Source organism: Erpetoichthys calabaricus, chromosome 5 (genome assembly GCF_900747795.2).
Source record: "Erpetoichthys calabaricus chromosome 5, fErpCal1.3, whole genome shotgun sequence".
Lineage (NCBI taxonomy): Eukaryota > Metazoa > Chordata > Cladistia > Polypteriformes > Polypteridae > Erpetoichthys > Erpetoichthys calabaricus.
Window position 1 is genome coordinate 6,244,066 of NC_041398.2, and position 19,345 is coordinate 6,263,410.

The window sequence follows — 19,345 nt, forward strand, 5'->3', positions numbered from 1 at the left end:
ACTACTGTTCTGAATTTTCTCCATTGGTAGACATTTTCTTTTACTGTGGATTGATGAACACCCAGGTCTTTAGCAATGCTTTTGTAGCCTATTCCAGCTTCATACATTTCTATGATGAGTCTTCTAAGATCCTGTGACATTTGTTTGGATTGAGATGAAGTTCACATTAACCACTTTATCTTGAAGAGAACAGAACTGTCAGTTGCCAGGCTTCTAATTTCATCCTCTTTAATGAAACACCTTCCCCCGTTTAGCTTTAGGAGAAGTCATTAACACTCAGAGTTACTTACTTTGTCCAGCCTGCACTGTCTAATGACGACTCAATGTGTTCAATAAGAACATATAAAATAGAACAGTTTGTGTGTTATTACTTGTGTCAGATTCAGTTTGTTTTGAACTGTGACTTAGATGAAGATCAGAGCACATTTTAGTTGGAATTAAATCCATGGTGCAGGAGCAGCACAAATGAAAGGCTTTATAAAGACCTCAGTATAAAGAGCTATTGACAGACATTTGTACGAGTGACAAAGGTCTCTAGACTGCTGTCCTCTCACCACACATTTTTTACCCCCAATTGGTCATTCAAGGGGTTTGTCACCTCTGAATAAATTGTGAATATCTGAAGATGAGGACTCACTGGTCACTCAGGTATCAGGTACACTGATGGAGTTTACTGCGGCACTTGATGTCACATTAGACACTAAATTGCACCTCCTCCTTCCTGTTGTCAGGTTTGTCAAATTCACCCAGACTTAAGGAGTTTAGTCAGCTGACTAACTTTATCATCACTGTCAACATTTAAAGCACCCATCACATTTGATACCTGTGAACACTTTCATCTAACCCTAATTCACAATTCCCTCAGGACCCCTGAATATGTTACATGTCATTTGACGTTATTCTGTATAAACAGGCAGATTAAGGTCCTGGTTGACTGCCTGTATTACAGGCCTAAGCAGCAGGTGGAGACTGTGAGTTCTAAATCTGTCATCTTCTTGGAGCCTGAGGGGAGTAAAAAAGGAAGTGAAAGAAGTAGAGAAGGAGTGAGGGGTGATAATGAGAGAGGAGGGTGTCAGGAGGAGAAAGGGCAAGATGAACAAACTCAAGGAGCTGAGTGAATCAGGTGAGTGTGCTGCTTGTGTGTCTGTGCTGTTGCAACATAACTTAATAAATAAAGAACTGAGATATGTTCATGCCCTAGAAGTTTAACATTTTACTAACACAAAGAAACATCTAACAGGACAAATCAGTAATCAGGCAGGAGAAAAGCTGTTCATTGTATCTTTAAATTAATCCTCAGCAAAATGCCTTGGAGGGAGCATTCTTCAAAAGCAGTCTATTACAGCCTAGTCAGAGAAACAAAGAACAGAGGTTCATTTTATAAGTTATTGAATTTGCATACAGTGTCAATCAATGCATACATCTCACTCTGGTTGGTTCATTGGTTTACACCCAAATGATTTATAAAAAATAAAAGACTTGTTCTGGTTCTTCTTATATCTTTGAGTTTTGCCGCCACCCTTGAAATTGTTGTGCATATAACAATTGTCCTTTCTCATTTAACAACAACAACAACAACATTTATTTATATAGCACATTTTCATACAAAAAGTAGCTCAAAGTGCTTTACTTAATGAAGAGAAGAAAAATAAAAGACAAAATAAGAAATTAAAATAAGACAACATTAGTTAACATAGAAAGGAGTAAGGTCCGATGGCTAGGGTGTAACAAAAAAAAAAAACTCCAGAAGGCTGGAGAAAAAAATAAAATCTGTAGGGGTTCCAGGCCACGAGACCACCCAGTCCCCACTGGGCATTCTACCTAACATAAATGAAATAGTCCTATTTGTAGTTCGGGTTTTTCACGGAGTCACTTGATGCTGATGGTCATACAGACTTCTGGCTTTTAATCCATCCATCATTGTTGGAACATCATGGTACTTAGAGTAGATGGTGGTGGTGCACGCCACCACCAACAGGACACCGGAAAAGGAAACAGAAGAGAGAGTAGGGGTTAGTACAGATTTTGAATGAATAGTTATTATAATGAATTGGATATACAGAGTATCAGGATTAAATTACAGTGAAGTTATGAGAAGGCCATGTTAAAATAATGTGTTTTCAGCAGTTTTTTAAAGTGCTCCACTGTATTAGCCTGGTGAATTCCTATTGGCAGGCTATTCCAGATTTTAGGTGCATAACAGCAGAAGGCCGCCTCACCAAAGATTTATAGGACATCTACTGTTTTCTTAGTCATCTTTCAGTACATTTTGTATATTACATCAACCTTTCTTCTGGTACATTCTTTATTTACTTGACCATCTAAGTATTTTTCCTAAACCATTTCTTATATTTCAGTGTACATTTTGTTGTTCACTTGACCTTTATCTGGTTTCCTGGTGTGCCTGAACAGGTTTCTGACATTTATTAACTCTTTATGCTATTTCTTTAAGATGAATGCTATGTTACCCTTAAATTATTCTTCCACATTCATCCTGTCTGTCTTTTCCTTCTTTGACTTGGCACACTCTGATAGCAGTCCTGTGATCACAGATTTCATTCCTCATTGATCAAATTTCTGTCCCAATGGGTGACTAATGTCTAATCCTTTAAACACTCGGTCATCAGACAGGCCATCACATGATGAGCTCTTTAATGCTGACCTAAACGCTGCTGTACTCATCTCTGTCTCTTCACTTCAGGTGTTTTGTCAGTTTCTGCTCTCTGATCTCTTAAAGCCATTGGTCTCTGTGGTCACTCACATACAAGTCACATCTGCACATTGGCTGTGATTCAGGTCAGAATCTCGTTTTAAAGTTAATGAGCAAATCAAAAACGTTTTTGTTACTTTGGGTCTGTTGCCCTCAACATCAAGACCAGCTCTGCTGTTGTCCTTGTCCTCATTTCAATGACATTCCTGTCTCATCCTGATGTCCACAGTTCACAGTTCAACTGATAGTAGTTGGGGAGGGTTAAAGCATTAAAAAGTCAGAAAGCATGGGGGGGGGGGGAAACTGTCACACAGTCTGGATGATCTGACTCAGATACTGCAATACCCATCTACTTGATGTCAGGAGCTCAAAGACCCCATGTGCTGGGTGTGAGGGGTCAGCCACAATGCTGGATGTCTTGAGGAGGTTGTGTGTGCTGTAGGTGTCTTGTATGGAGTGCAGAGACACACTGATGAAGTCCGTCCTCAGCTGTCTTAGCAGTCCTCTGTAGTAACTTGTGATCCACAGCACTACAGTCCACATACCACACCAACAAACCAACAAACTCTGAAAAGGAAGCCTGTTCTTGGCAGGGGCAACTCACACATACACATAAACTGTAAAATGGTCATAGTGTGTGTGTGTCTGTGTGTGTGTGAATGTGTTCACCTTGTGATGGACTATCATCCTGTCCAGAGGTTGTTCCTGACTGCCCTCAATGGTTACCTAGGTAGGCTCCAGTTTCCCCAGAGCCCTGGACTGTGTAAAGCAGGTTGGGAAATGAATGGATGGATGGATGGATTATTCTGTTTCTTAAAATGAGGGACTTTGCTTATGTTGATGAAAGTCTAACAGGAAAATAAAGTGTGAGCTTCACTGAATAATAAAATGAATTACTAACATTAACAAAAGGCACAACTGGTTATGAGTTATTAGACAGATTAACATCAATCAATTGGTTCTTTTCCTCCTAACATTCCTATAACTTTGATAAGTTAGAGAAGAGAACTTACTATGGGATGGAAATTGTGCTTAATAAAGAGCACCAGGATGAGTAGAATGAATCCTCAGTTTAAGAGCTCTCTGTCTCGGTCTGCTGAGGGCTGCCAGGCCGTCACATTACAAATCTGTTTATGGTGATTGATGTGTTGTGTTTTATTTTCATTTTATTTCATTTGTAAATGTGTACTGAGATCTGAGTCTGTCTAAAGTGGACTGCAGTGTGTAATAAATAAATAAGAAATACTGACGTGAATTAATCTTTAGCAGACCCCCTGTGACAGGTCATCTCTTCTCTCACTTTGTGGTCTTCACTCTCTGGGCTCCTGTCTTACATTAACTGTTCACCCTCAGTGTCTCCTCAGATGTTCTCTCTGCACTGTAAAAAATGTTTTGTTGGATCAACCTAAATAAATTACTTCACAAGGCTACAAGCAATTTAATTGATTTGTTTCAAATTTTAATAAGTATTTGAGTAAACTTAATTCATTTCAGTTTGTTTTAACCTTTTTAAAAACTTGAGTAAAAGCAAAAAATGTATTTAGCTCAAACCAAATTTCTTTAAAAACTCAAATTAACTGCAGTGGGCTGGCGCCCTGCATGCCCGGGGTTTGTTTCCTGCCTTGCGCCCTGTGATGGCTGGGATTGGCTCCAGCAGACCCCCGTCACCCTGTAGTTAGGATATAGCGGGTTGGATAATGGATGGATGAACTCAAAAAAAAATTTTGTCCATTATTGTATTCACTGTAATGCCAACTTACATTCTTAATTGGACTCATCTAAATATGTTCTTTATATGGTGTTGAATTCACTGTTTGTCAGGGGTGAAATTGTTTTTAATAAAACAAACCACAACAATGTTTTGCTTTAAACAATGGAAGCAAATTTATTTTAAAATTAGTGCTACATTTTGTTCAGTGCCTTCAAACATGAAACATGTTTTTAAACTGATCTAATGGTGGTGAATGTTACTGAACCAGCTATAGCAAAAATCTTTTAGATTTATTATTGAATATTTGCAACACAAAAATCAAGTTTTTGGTCATTCCTTGAACATGTTTTTTCTGTAAATATTCAGAACAAACATTTCACAAAAATACATATATATACATATTAAATAAACAATATATTTTATAAGCTGTTTATAAATTATACATAAAATATCTATTTGAAATAATTATATACAGTGGGGCAAAACAGTATTTAGTCAGCCACCAATTGTGCAAGTTCTCCCACTTAAAAAGATGAGAGAGGCCTATAATTTTCATCATAGGTATACCTCAACTATGAGAAAAAAAAAATCCAGAAAATCACATTGTCTGATTTTTAAAGAATTTATTTGCAAATTAGGGTGGAAAATAAGTATTTGGTCACCTACAAACAAGCAAGATTTCTGGCTCTCACAGACCTGTAACTTCTTCTGTAAGCGGCTCCTCTGTCCTCCACTCGTCACCTGTATTAATGGCACCTGTTTGAACTCGTTATCAATATAAAAGACACCTGTCCACAACCTCAAACAGTCACACTCCAAACTCCACTATGGCCAAGACCAAAGAGCTGTCAAAGGACACCAGAAACAAAATTGTAGACCTGCACCAGGCTGGGAAGACTGAATCTGCAATAGGTAAACAGCTTGGTGTGAAGAAATCAACTGTGGGAGCAATTATTAGAAAATGGAAGACATACAAGACCACTGATAATCTCCCTCGATCTGGGGCTCCACGCAAGATCTCACCCCGTGGGGTCAAAATGATCACAAGAACGGTGAGCAAAAATCCCAGAACCACACGGGGGGACCTAGTGAATGGCCTGCAGAGAGCTGGGACCAAAGTAACAAAGGCTACCATCAGTAACACACTACGCCACCAGGGACTCAAATCCTGCAGTGCCAGACGTGTCCCCCTGCTTAAGCCAGTACATGTGCAGGCCCGTCTGAAGTTTGCTAGAGAGCATTTGGATGATCCAGAAGATTTTTTTGGTAAAAACTCTACTCGTCGTGTTTGGAGGAGAAAGAATGCTGAGTTGCATCCAAAGAACACCATACCTACTGTAAAGCATGGGGGTGGAAACATCATGCTTTGGGGCTGTTTTTCTGCAAAGGGACCACGACGACTGATCCGTGTAAAGGAAAGAATGAATGGGGCCATGTATCGTCAGATTTTGAGTGAAAACCTCCTTCCATCAGCAAGGGCATTGAAGATGAAACGTGGCTGGGTCTTTCATCATGACAATGATCCCAAACACACCGCCCGGTTAACGAAGGAGTGGCTTCGTAAGAAGCATTTCAAGGTCCTGGAGTGGCCTAGCCAGTCTCCAGATCTCAACCTCATAGAAAATCTTTGGAGGGAGTTGAAAGTCCGTGTTGCCCAGTGACAGCCCCAAAACATCACTGCTCTAGAGGAGATGTGCATGGAGGAATGGGCCAAAATACCAGCAACAGTGTGTGAAAACCTTGTGAAGACTTACAGAAAACGTTTGACCTCTGTCATTGCCAACAAAGGGTATATAACAAAGTATTGAGATGAACTTTTGTTATTGACCAAATACTTTTTTTCCACCATAATTTGCAAATAAATTCTTCAAAAATCAGACAATGTGATTTTCTGGATTTTTTTTCTCATTTTGTCTCTCATAGTTGAGGTAAACCTATGACGAAAATTACAGGCCTCTCTCATCTTTTTAAGTGGGAGAACTTGCACAATTGGTGGCTGACTAAATACTTTTTTGCCCCACTGTATACATATATTAAATACACCTTATATTTTGAACATTACATAACATTATATAGTATACATAAAATGTATATATATATATATATTCACAAACTCGAGGCAGAGTCATATAAAGGTTTGGGGCAGCCACCCGTATAATTTGGTTTCCTGGCTGCAAAGTTGCTTTTCAAAATAATTCAGCACTGCTGTGCACAAAACCGAGTCCAAACAGAACTGAGGGAATAGGGAATAGGTGGAGGCTTTTAAAGAGGGAGACAGGAAGTGAAGTCAAAGGGGTTGGGCTCATGTAGGTCTTCTGCCATTGGTGCGAGCCCGGACGTGACATCACAGGGGTTGGAGTCGGCAAAGTCTCCAAAGCGATTTTTTGCTTTAGACTAAATAGAAGAAGTTACATTAAGCGACAGCAAGGTTTTTCAATTTAAAGTAAGGCAAAAAATTATGTTAGGTGAACAAACATATTAATATAGTTCATTACAACTTCTAAAATTACCTTAAATTAAAAAGAGCCCTTTATCTCTTTTTAGAGTGTGTCAGCTCTCAGCTTTCTCTTTAAATCTCCTCCTTCTCACTGAGCTCAGACAAACTTTCACTTTGATTTCTTCACAAGTCACTCCCTTGTTTGTCTGACTGATTCTCCCTACCTGCCTCTCCTCAGACGATGGCTGAAGCGCAGCTCTGTGGATTAAAGGATGAGTTCACCTGCTCGGTGTGTCTGGACACCCTGACTGACCCCGTCACTATCCCCTGTGGTCACAGTTTCTGTCTAAAGTGCCTCACAGACTGCTGGGATCAGAGCCAAGAGTACAGCTGCCCTCAGTGCAGACACACCTTCACCACAAGGCCTGAGCTCAACAGAAACACTCTGCTGAATGAGGTCATGAAGAAAATAAAGAAGACGGCACTCAGGCCTCAACCATCTCAGAAATATGCCAGCCCTGGAGACGTGGAGTGTGACTTCTGTACTGGGATGAAGATCAGAGTGTTGAAGTCCTGTCTAACCTGCATGGCCTCCTACTGTCAGACTCACCTGCAGCCTCACTATGAAGTAGCGGCCCTGAAACACCACAAGCTGGTCGATCCTGATAGAAATCTGAAGGAGAAACTCTGTGCAAAACATCAGAAAAGTATGGAGATGTTTTGTAAAACTGATGAGACGTGTATCTGCTTGATGTGTGGAATGACTGAACATGATGGTCATGAAAAGGTTGAGCTGGAGACAGAAAGAGGAGGAAAACAGGTGAGTGGAGTTTAGTGTTTAATGGAAGCTCAATAAAAATAAGGAGTTAAGTGATATTTAAATGTAGTTTGGCACAGAAATCTATTCCTTCATGTTGAGGAGTCTCAGTTTGCTTGTATAGGACAGCAGGGAGCTGGAGCCTGTCCTGGTGAGACTGGGTGGAAGACATGAAACAGTCCAGGATGAGATACCCAGTGTGATCCATGGACAGTCGAGTGAGCGGAGTGCTCTCATTAAACTGAGCGGAGGTTCTTTGTGTTCTGATCACTTGTGTCTCGAGTACCTCAGGCCTCTCTAATAGACACGTTACACTCACATGTCAGTTAATATTGATGTTTGGGATTAGATCTAAAATTCTTACAAAACACATAATGTTTAAGTGGCTTTTTAGTAAAGATGTTCTCAATTAATTGCGTATTTCAGTAATTCTGTGCCTAATTAGTGATCAGACATAATTTCATTTAATCAACTCATTGAGTGATAATCACACTGTATGATTGTGAAATGGACTCTGACCTTTACCAGTTTGCAAAGAAACCCACCAAGTCCAGCAGTTGTTGAAAATATTTATTAAATGTGTCTATTTCCAAATATACTGTATGTGAAAATATAAACCCACCATCCACACTACATGATCAGTTGTGAATAAGGACTACGGCCCAGATGGTCTTAAAATTAACAGCAGAACATAAGAAATGTGACAAACAAAAGGAGTACATTCAGTCCATCAAGCCCTTTTGTTTATCTAATAGCTAAGCTGCCCTGATATCTCATCCAGATTCTTCTTAAAGGTTCTCAGGGTTTCTGCTTCACCTCCATGTCTCAGTAGTTTGCTCCACAGTCCTACAACTCTTTGTGTAAAGAATTGCTTCCTGACTTCAGTATTAAACACATGTCCACTTAATGTCCAGTGATGTCCTTGAGTGTGTGATTCATCCTTAAGCCTAAAGAATGCCTCTGGTCTGCTTTATCGATGCCTTTGAGGATTTTAAAGACCTGGATGAGGTCCTCACGCTGTCTCCTCTGCTCACACTAAACAGGTTTAGCTCTCTGAGTCTGTCTCAGTTAGCCTTGTCCTGAAGTCCTGGGATGCCCATGGCTGCTCTCCTCTGCTCAGTTTCATGTGCTGCTTGTCTTACTTCTGTTTCACTTGAATATCAGCACCTCAGAAGAGTCACCCACATGTTTAGAAGTCCTGTGTAGCTCCTCACATAAACTGGTCCAAGGCCACTTGATTGACTGACATTTCTTCATTTATGAAGTCAAAGGATTCTAGTTTAACAGGCCAGGCCCACTGATTCTGCTCTCAGTAAAATGTTGTTAATCAAAAGTGCAAAAGAGAAAGCAACATTTTAAACAGGGTATTTATGAGCTGTTTTTCTGTTTTATAATTTGATGTGAATCACTTAAGTAATAGAGGGACCACAGTGGAGGATCTGATTTTCATTCCTGGTCTGTTATGTCATTTATTATTTGACTGTTAGCTCATTTATTAAGTCAGTTCCTGAGATGCTGCAAAATTAAACATCCATCCATCCATCCATTGTCTCCCGCTTATCCGAGGTCGGGTCGCGGGGGCAGCAGCTTGAGCAGAGATGCCCAGACTTCCCTCTCCCCAGCCACTTCTTCTAGCTCTTCCGGGAGAATCCCAAGGCGTTCCCAGGCCAGACGAGAGACATAGTCCCTCCAGCGTGTCCTGGGTCTTCCCCAGGGCCTCCTCCCAGTTGGACGTGCCCGGAACACCTCACCAGGGAGGCGTCCAGGAGGCATCCTGATCAGGTGCCCGAGCCACCTCATCTGACTCCTCTCGATGCGGAGGAGCAGCGGCTCTACTCTGAGCCCCTCCCGGATGACTGAGCTTCTCACCCTATCTTTAAGGGAAAGCCCAGACACCCTGCGGAGGAAACACATTTCAGCCGCTTGTATTCGCGATCTCGTTCTTTCGGTCATTACCCATAGCTCATGACCATAGGTGAGGGTAGGAACATAGATCGACTGGTAAATTGAGAGCTTCGCCTTGAGGCTCAGCTCCTTTTTCACCACGACAGACCGATGCAGAGCCCACATTACTGCGGATGCCGCACCGATCCGCCTGTCGATCTCGCGCTCCATTCTTCCCTCACTCGTGAACAAGACCCCGAGATACTTGAACTCCTCCACTTGGGGCAGGATCTCGCTACCAACCCTGAGAGGGCACTCCACCCTTTTCCGGCTGAGGACCATGGTCTCGGATTTGGAGGTGCTGATTCTCATCCCAGCCGCTTCACACTCGGCTGCGAACCGATCCAGAGAGAGCTGAAGATCACGGCCTGATGAAGCAAACAGGACAACATCATCTGCAAAAAGCAGTGACCCAATCCTGAGCCCACCAAACCGGACCCCCTCAACGCCCTGGCTGCGCCTAGAAATTCTGTTGTTTAATTTAATATATTCACCCAAAAGTGCCTGAGTTTCCAAAGGTTCTGTCGTGTTTGGATGAGGAAGAAGCTTTTGACCAAGTTGAATGAGGATATCTGTGTACTGAAGTGTACAGATCTGGGGTTGTGTTTGGCGTAAGTTACTGTACTGTAGTTCAGAAGTCTTGGTTTGTATAAATAAGATCCATTGTGACTCTCTCAGTTTAGAATGTGGAACCAGACAGGGATGTCCATTATCACCAATGGTTTTGGTAGTTGCTATTGAACCCTTAACTGTTCATTTCCAGAAGCAGTCAGAGATAAAAGACTTCATAATGAAAAAAAATGTCTTCATGCTGCTCTCTGTCACAGATCCACACCCAACATTGTTCATCCACATTACAGCTCTTTTAAAATTCCGTAATGTTCCCATATTTGTCGACTTTTCCTGCCTTATATGCCCTGCTTTTAAACCAAACACCCTGCCCCTCGACTGTCTACCAGTTGGTCTCTTTTAGAATAGTCACATTTGCTTCACTAGAATTGACCAGTGTTAGATTTTCTTTACACCTTCCAGTCCACATGATGCGATTCTTCTGATCATTCGATCCCAGCAGATGGACAGCCGCTACCACTGAATTCTGTCCTGATAATCACACAATAAAGACTCTGGACAGGCTGTTTCTTCTCTCTTTGGTGTTTCAACATTCTGTGTTAATAAACAGTCAGAAATTACACTGATGACCTGTCTGTGTGTCATGTTTAATAAGGTTTATAAGGTTTCCCAGTTAATATTTTGATAAGTAAACTCCACCATTATTATCATATCCCCTCTAAACTTACATTTTTCAAAATATTAAAAACTTGCAGATGTTTTTTCAGTTTGCAATATTGTTGTATTGTGCGCATTGCTACAGGCTCAAGTCACTGGAGACACGTTGACAGTTAAAATGCAGTCACACACTTTATAAATTACAACAGGTACACACATAAAAATAAAGATTAGTTTAAAAACACAATTAACTAAACAACTTCAACTGAGTAACACAAAAGGATCAAACAGGACACGTCCATTAATATCATCATTGAGACGTGGCCAGCTAACAGAATAGAAGAGGAAATCAGAAACTCCAATCATCAGCATCCTGCAGAAAATAAACCTGTGGAGGGTTGATGGCCATTTGTATGACGTAAAGTCAGAGAAGGTGACACGTCTGAAGACCTCAGCCTACTGGCCATCCACCTCCTGGTGGTCTTTCTACCGGACATGTCTGTGCTGGGCAGGCTAATCAGTCCTTTAACTCTTTGATTCCAAGGCTCCAATACCTCAGGTGTCCCAGTCATGGGCTACTAAACAGCTTGGCAGGGGAGAAGTGGAAGAGCAGAATACTGAAATGAGAAGAGAAAACAGAATAGAGAAGGTTTAGTAAGAGTTCATGATGATTATATTAGCTAACACTTTTATACAAATGACTAACAGAGACATAATAAGCACAGCTAACAGTCAGCCCTACCAGCTATGCCAGGCTAAAGTGGTGAGTCCTCAGCCTGAGAGTGAAGTGGCATCTCTTATATGAGCAGGCAGATCAGTCCACAGATTTGAGACCCCACAGCGTAAAGCTCAAACCCCCTTTGTTGTTTTATTAATCCTTGGACTGTTTAGAAGACTGAAATCACGAGATCTTAATGTGCACTTGGTGTGAATGTGCAGATAAGTTCAGATACGTACAGTAAGTGGGGCCTCAGCCATTTAAACCTGTTTATGCCTGTTTGACACTCTTATCTGTATCTGGTGGTCTGTAGCCCACTCCTAATGTCAGGCCTGTACCCTTGATGATCATTAGTCAAACCCATGTACCCTCACTACAGGTTCAGATTTGAAGCAGTAGGTTATTTAAGTCCGTCCTTAATTTAATTGTAGACCACCAACACACACTGTCATTTCTAAATCTTGGGTATCCATTTCTGTTCTCCTCATCCTCACCCCTGGGCTTTAGCCAGGTTTCATTTCCTTCAGTCACATCATATTTATGTGTTCCTCCATATAACTGACATTCTTTTGTTTCCTTTTCTTCCTTGAGTATTTAGATCTCCTATTTAAAATGTATTGCCAATTTTATTTTGATTTATCTCCTGCAGATTAGACATTTTAAAGTTACCTTTAACATTTTTATTATTCTCACATCCTGTTCTACTACGTGGACTTTTTAGCCTGGCCCTTTGTAAACTCACACTCATGTTATTTTTGTTCACTTTCACTCTTTTGTAACTTACTATTATGTATTAAATCTTTTAATTTATTACTGTTATGTTTTTGTTTTCCAGTCAGTAGTTTGATTCTATTCTCAGGTTTTCCTCCTGTGCTGCTTTAGTGTCAGTTAAAATTACGAGGTGAGTCCTCCTGTCACCGTTCAGTTCTCATCATTCATTAAATTATCCTCTTTTATTTGCTTTTCTGTCTCTTTTTTCTTTTGTTCTTATTTCACTTTTCCATTTTCCACGTTACGCGTTGTTATGTTGGTTGTGATGTTTACTTCTTATTTGCAGAAATTTAGTTCTCGTCACCTCTTATTTTTTTATTCTATTTATTTTTTTTTAGAAAATTGATCTCATTGCCCTGAAGGATATGTTTTTCTGCACTTGATGCGCATTTGCCGTTTTTTTGGAAGAGTTTGATATTTGAAGTCTGTTGAAATGTTTCTTCCCCACTGATGTAGACGTGAAGTGAGTGGACTGATCTGCCCAATCTAACTCACCCGATACCCGCAGATCTCCATTTGTCACACTTTCATCAGTGTTCTTCAGCACAGACTCGCATCTTCTTATTATTTCTGATTTCTTTTACTCTTCTGCAGTTTTATTTCAGCTTCTTGTCTAACTGATTATATGCCCAGACGCTCACTCCTTTAAACAATTTAAGATTTGTTACGTCTCTCTTGTTCATTGGCTCATTCATCACTGTATTGATGTTGTTTTACTATTTCATATTTATAAATATTGTACTATTGTGATTTTGATGTTATTTTCTGTTCATATTATATTAATGTATTTCTCTTTAAACTATATGATTTGTTTTGTGTATTAGTATATATTTCTACTTTGTTGACTTTCATATTAATATCCACCCCAGCTTATCCCTTATTCTTATTAACATCTCTGCCTGTTTCTCTTCATGAGTGTGTAACCCCGGACTTCTTAAACTCCTTGTGAATGACTGACCCCCTAAACATCAGTGCTCTTTGTTCCAGTGTAACCCACGCCAGGTGCTGCAGCTGCCATCTGCTGTAAAAATCCCCCTGATGCCCCTTAGCCCTGTGCCCCTCCATCTTAAACCCAATGTGAGCTTCATGTTAAACTCTCTGATCTTTCCCATCCTCCCAGGAGTGTCTTGTGTCACAGACAGCACTTCTGATAAGACCACCGGGTTTCTTCTACTCCTAATCTTAGCTCCTCCATCTTTACTCTTTTCTTACACAATTGCCAGCCTGCTCTTACTTTTGTCACTTACTGTGACGTTGACAATGACAACTGGATCTGCGCCTCCCTGTAAAATAGCCAAGCCATTTGCCTAACAAACCATAAAGCAGCCCACCATGTTGCACCTTGTTTTCTCATTTTCATTATTGAAATCTGAGTTTGTTTACTTTTACTTGCCTTCTTACTCATACAATTAAATTGTTAATGTTGTCCAGCCCCTCTATGAAGAGATCATGCACTGATACAGCACGGTTCTGCACCCACCAGCGTCAGTTATATCTTCTTTATGTTTCAGCTGCTCCCATTTAGGGGTTGCCTCAGTGGATCATCCATCTCCATCTCTCCATGTCTTTCACATCATTTTCTGCCACACTGACTGCCTTCATGTCCTCCCTCACCACATCCATAAACCTCCTCTTTGGCCTTCCTCTTTTCCTCTTGCCTGGCAGTTCCATCCTCATCATTCTTTTCCTGATGTGTCCCTCATCTCTCCTCTGCTCAACCCATCTCAATCTCACCTCTCTCACTTGATCATCAATCTGTCATATATGTGTTGTCCCCCCGATATACTCGTTCCTAACCCTGGATACCCTCATTACTCCAAGTGACAATTGTAGCATCCTCAACTCTGTCACTTCCAGCTCTGTCTCCTGTTTTCTGGTCACTGACACCATCTCCAAACCATACAGCATAGCTGGTCTCACCACCATCTTCTAGACCTTCCTTTTCACTCTTGCAGATACTCTTCTATCACAAATCAGTCCTGACACTCTTCTTCACCCAGTCCACCCTGCCTGTACTCTCTTCTTCACCACTCTTCCATTCTCTCCATTGGTTTGGACTGTTGAACCCAAATATTTTAAATGTCTTACCTTCACCTTGTCTGCTCCTTGCTCTCACACATTTCAGTTATAATGTTTTGTTTAAGTTTTTCTATTAGTGACTCCTTTGGTTAATTGTCAGATTTCTCTGAGCTCATTAAACTTCTCTTCAGATTTAACTTTTTACTGAACTCCTCAGACTCACTCATGTCTTCTCTGCCTCAGTTATCTCACTTGACTCCATAAAATGACCAAACACTTGACAATGTTCTCACAAGTCTGAACTCTGCAATGGCCTTGGTGGTCCTACAATTGCAGTCCTTAGCCATCCGAGGTCTCCTGGGTTTGCAGGTTTCTTCAGTTTTTATGTGTGAAGCTCTGATATCCTGGTTGTCAATGTGATGTTCTCTCAATCTCAAGGACTGACTCGTACACCAGTGAGCCTTCAGACTGTCTCCTTTATTTGATTCACTCTTCAAGCCCAAACTTCATCTTGAATTGAAATGTTAAATTAAACCTTTCTTTCAAATCTTTTGTATTATAATGCTTTTTTATTAAATATTTGTTTGTCACCTACTGTGTCAATATGAAGACAAGTGTGACAGAAAAAGTATGTTGTGTCATGGAATGTGAAACAAATGTGTTGTACAAATTTATGCACTCAGAATGACACCAAAAGTGGAAGTGAATTCTGATGAGACCCCATGTGTCCTTTTGTGTGTCCAAACAGAAACAGCTGGAGGTGACACTGAGTGAAATCAGGAGGAGACTTGGGAAGAAAGAGATGAAACTGAAGGAGATGAGGAAGACAATAGAACAGATGAAGGTGAGTGGAATTAAGACAACACTTCATATGAAAAAGAGGAAAAAAACTAAAAGGGTTGAGAGAGTTTCTGTTAATGATGTGTGAGGACAGGGAGATGGAGAAGGAGAGAAGATGGTTTATTGTGTCCTTCATTGCATTTCACTGCTGACAGCATTTCATGTTTTAGTCATTAGGAATTCAGACACCAACATCTTAATGTCCTCAGGTTTCTCATTCCAACACTTAAAGATTACTTAACTCCCCCTAACAATAACTCATAATGAAGACTGGTGCTGATGTTCTGATGTTCAGTTGTGCATTAAGCCTTCTAATCTTAATACACAACTCCCCATGTGTACCGGTGTGTGGCACAGGTGGAAATCCTGAGTTGACCACTTTGTCAGTTCTTCTTCTAAGCTTTGCACCCAACTCTTTGCCCTGCAGAACTGACAGTCTGATCTCCATATTTTGATTGTACAATGACAGCTAGACAAGCTTGATGATGACCTTTGGATCCTTCACTGCTCTGGCCAGGAGTCTATTCAGATATCTACAAAGGTTTTCTATCTGTGTACACAGAAGGCAACACAACATGTGAGACTCTTTATCTGGAGCAAAACTTCATCTCAATTCCCATAATACCTGAATCCCTGACTATGACTACTTTTAGGGCTCCTCATCCCTGCCTACTGTCTCAGAGATATCAGATTCACACTGCAGCTCAGCAAGGTCCTGAAAACAGCTGAACACCTCCAGCTTTGGGGTTGATGATCCTGGACAGTGTGCACCTCATACCCTACATTTACTGTACATCTGAATGTGACCCATCTGCACACTAACCTTCACCATAATGACACTTGGGTGAGCCATGCAAATAAAAGTCACAGTAGCAGTTATTAGTAATCATGAAAAGTTAAATAAAGGAAATGGAAATGCAGCAACCTGAAATATAAAGACTCACAACTCTGAGGATTACAACTGAATACAGCTGGGTGAAGGTTAATAAGCAAAGACACCATTAATGTAATTAAATTACAACAGATCAGCTTTTCTCCACAATACCAATTCTTCTTCTTCTTCTTCTTCTTCTTCTTCTTCTTCTGAACTCTCAATCCCAGGATGACCAGGAGAGGCTTTTTTAAAGACACACCTCTGTGACACTACCAGAGTCTGCACAGGACAATAGAGCTGTCCTGCCAATGACTCTCATAGATCATACAGAACCCCTTATTAAGATGCACATTCCATACGGTCTTTCAGGTGCCTATAGAATATACTGCTACACAGAGTACCAAGGGTCTGCTATGGCCCTTATCCTAATTCAAATTATCCATCACTACATCAGAATACCAACAAAAGTGTCTTAGGACTGTTTTTTTTTTAATTTGGTGACTCAATTTTATGTTTTCCTCATTTCCAATCAGCTCTCTGTGGAAAGAGTGATGGAGGAACATGATAAGAACTTCACTGCTCTGATACAGTGCATTGAGGAAGCCAACAAAAAACTGGCTGAGAAGATCAGAGAACAAGAAAAGAGAGAAATGGAGAAGGCTGAAGGAGTCATGGAGCAACTGGAGAAGGAGATTGAGGAGTTGAAGAGGAGAGAAGTTGAGCTGAAGGAGCTTTCAGAGACCAAGGACCATCTCCACTTCCTACAGGTGAGAGTGACACTTCACGGGAAGTCTGATCAGATTGGGATGTGTGGGACGTGACAAACATCAAAATGAAGAGAGCTGAGGAGTTTTTACAAATGGCAATAACAGGCCATTCAGCCCAATTTCAAGTTTGCCTAATATTTCCCTAATTTACACAAAACTCTCAAAGTTCCTGCCTTTATCTGCGGCCTTCAAACAACATCCTATGACCTCTTGACAACTTCCCACCTCAATTTAACTGCACTGATCAATGTAACACTTTCATGACCTTTTTAAATATGAAGATTGGAAATATCCACCAGCAGTTGACTTTTCATGTAAACTCTGTACATGGAACATTTTATGATCCCCCTTCTTCTTCTTTTCTTACTATTTTTAAACTCCCAACTGTAGTTGAAATATCTGATATTATTAGAAAATCCAAGCCCTCTACCTGTCAGCTGGCTCCAGTTCCAACTGATTTCTCTTTCCTCTCTAATAACTAACATCACACATTCTTCCCTTATCTCTGGTCTTGTTCCTTTATCTCTTAACACTGCTGTGATAACTCCAATTCTGAAGAAATCTGGTGTGGATCCCTACAATCTAAATAAATATTATACAATCTCAAATTTACCTTTCCTTTAATAAACACTTGGAAAACTGTTGCCGTGCAGGTTGACTCTCATCTCACTGATAATCATTTGTTTGAACAATTTCAGTGTGGCTTTCGTCTGTTTCACAGCACAGAGACAGCCCTGGTTAAAATCACCAATGACCTGCTGATGGCCGCTGACTCGGGGCTGTTGACCACACTTGTGCTCCTTGATCTGAGCCCTGCCTTCGATACGATATCTCATGATATTCTCCTTGAGAAATGAAAATGGATTGGTATTATTGGCACTCCATATGCCTGGTTCAAATCTTATCTCTCAGATCAAACCCAGTTTGTACAACTAAACAATTTCATATTCCAAGTTTGCCCAGTTGCTAGTGGTGTTCCCAAGTGTAAAGGACACATGATGCTTCAGCAGGGCTTGAATCACAGCGTTTGTGTGACTTTTATTTTGATAAGTTATTGGGTGTCTTTGGTTTGCATAATTAATTGTGCAGTTTTTCCGGGAATAGGAAAGGAAAATGGCGTCATATGGGGTTAACAAACAAGCACCTCGCTGAAAAGTGAACAAGGTATTAATTTTTCTGTTATATGTAAAACAAAGGTTACGAATGTTTATGTTAAGTTATTTACATGCTTTTTATTTGTACTTTGCCTTTTATAGCTCTTATGGTGTGTTTATGAATCAAGGTCAGGGAAACGATAATAAACATTCATAGACCATCAGTCCGAGAGTTGACCATCATTCAGCTGGGATCGCTACAGTAAGAGCTTGACCACTCATCGTGTCCTGCCGTCCTGCCGAATTGAAGTTGCGGGTGAAGTGCTGGTGATTCGTACCCATCGTAACGGAGTTAAAGGTGAAGTGCCGGTGATTCGTCTGATTTGCAACAGAGTTTAAAGGCAAAGTGGTGATGCTCAGTTTCCACTTTACAAAGGAAAAGTAAGTATAGTTTAAGAATTTCAATACGAGGACTTCAGCAAGGGATTTTTAAATATTAGCGGCAGCTGACGAATGGATTTTGGTGCGATGGTCAAATACAGGCATAAACGGTTATAACGTCACCGTGAGTACTGTTGACATTAGAAAAGGGTCTGTATATATTAGTAAAGTTAAGAGAAAAACAAACGGTTTATATATGTGTGTATATGTATGAAGAGGGATTAATCCTGACCCTTTGATAGAATTTGGCTATTTGGACTATTCTGTAACTACTGTTTAAAGGTTTAGTGTTTGCTCTTACAAGGGAACTGTGAAATATCTGACTGATTGTTCATTTTAATTTTTGGACAGAGTCATAGTTAATTCAAAGCTTGACATAATTCTTTAACATTGTTACTAAGAGATATTGATATCTTTGTATTGTATTAGGTTTATTTCTGTATACAAGTGTTTTTTTTTTTTTTTTTACTCTCTCACACCGAGTAAGACGACAGAGCCAGGTCCAATTCTTTCAGGTGTGGGAGCATTGCAGGAGCAGATTGGTAGTCTCCAGTTAAAGGTTTTAGAGCCAGATAGTTTGCTTCAAAATGAAGAAGAGAGTGCACAGAGAGATTGCTTAGAAGAAGTGATCCATATTAGTGAAGAAATGCAGACTAGCATTCAACAAAAACTCCAAAGGGCTGACCCTTGTCGCTGTGGTTGTGAGCAAAAGCCCACAGAAAAAATGGTTATATTTCAAAGAGAAGAAGCTCAAAGGAAGGAAAAAAGGCTAAACTATTTGTATGATCAGTAGAAGATTCAAGCTCGGGAAGTAAGAGAACAGCTTAAGACAGACATTGCAGAAAGCCAACTATCTGTACTGATTGATGAACTTGAAGAAAGAAAAGGTGATGTCATAGCCATCTATGTGGCAATTCGAAATAACATCACACCATCTTCAGATTTAAGACGCAGAGTAGATGCACGTGAAGCAGT

General features: G+C 40.5%; 5 protein-coding genes across 15 annotated transcripts in view; 3 read left to right on the plus strand and 2 right to left on the minus strand.

Annotated features, from left to right (window-relative positions):
• The window catches only part of LOC114652512 (tripartite motif-containing protein 16-like), a 979,029-nt gene that overhangs the window by 732,971 nt on the left and 226,713 nt on the right, over positions 1–19,345 (plus strand). The window lies entirely within an intron of this gene.
• LOC114641503 (tripartite motif-containing protein 16-like) overlaps positions 1–19,345 on the minus strand; it is a 1,283,323-nt gene that overhangs the window by 576,341 nt on the left and 687,637 nt on the right. The gene's annotated exons all lie outside the window — the stretch shown is intronic.
• The window catches only part of LOC114652539 (tripartite motif-containing protein 16-like), an 837,738-nt gene that overhangs the window by 250,478 nt on the left and 567,915 nt on the right, over positions 1–19,345 (minus strand). The window lies entirely within an intron of this gene.
• The window catches only part of LOC114652524 (tripartite motif-containing protein 16-like), a 538,688-nt gene that overhangs the window by 116,541 nt on the left and 402,802 nt on the right, over positions 1–19,345 (plus strand). The window lies entirely within an intron of this gene.
• The window catches only part of LOC114652414 (tripartite motif-containing protein 16-like), a 1,097,043-nt gene continuing 1,084,797 nt past the window's right edge, over positions 7,100–19,345 (plus strand). Inside the window, exons 1-3 of the mRNA XM_051927927.1 lie at positions 7,100–7,678; positions 15,103–15,198; positions 16,602–16,835. Of these exons, the coding sequence (XP_051783887.1) occupies positions 7,100–7,678; positions 15,103–15,198; positions 16,602–16,835 (909 nt within the window). The remainder of the gene's footprint in view (positions 7,679–15,102; positions 15,199–16,601; positions 16,836–19,345) is intronic.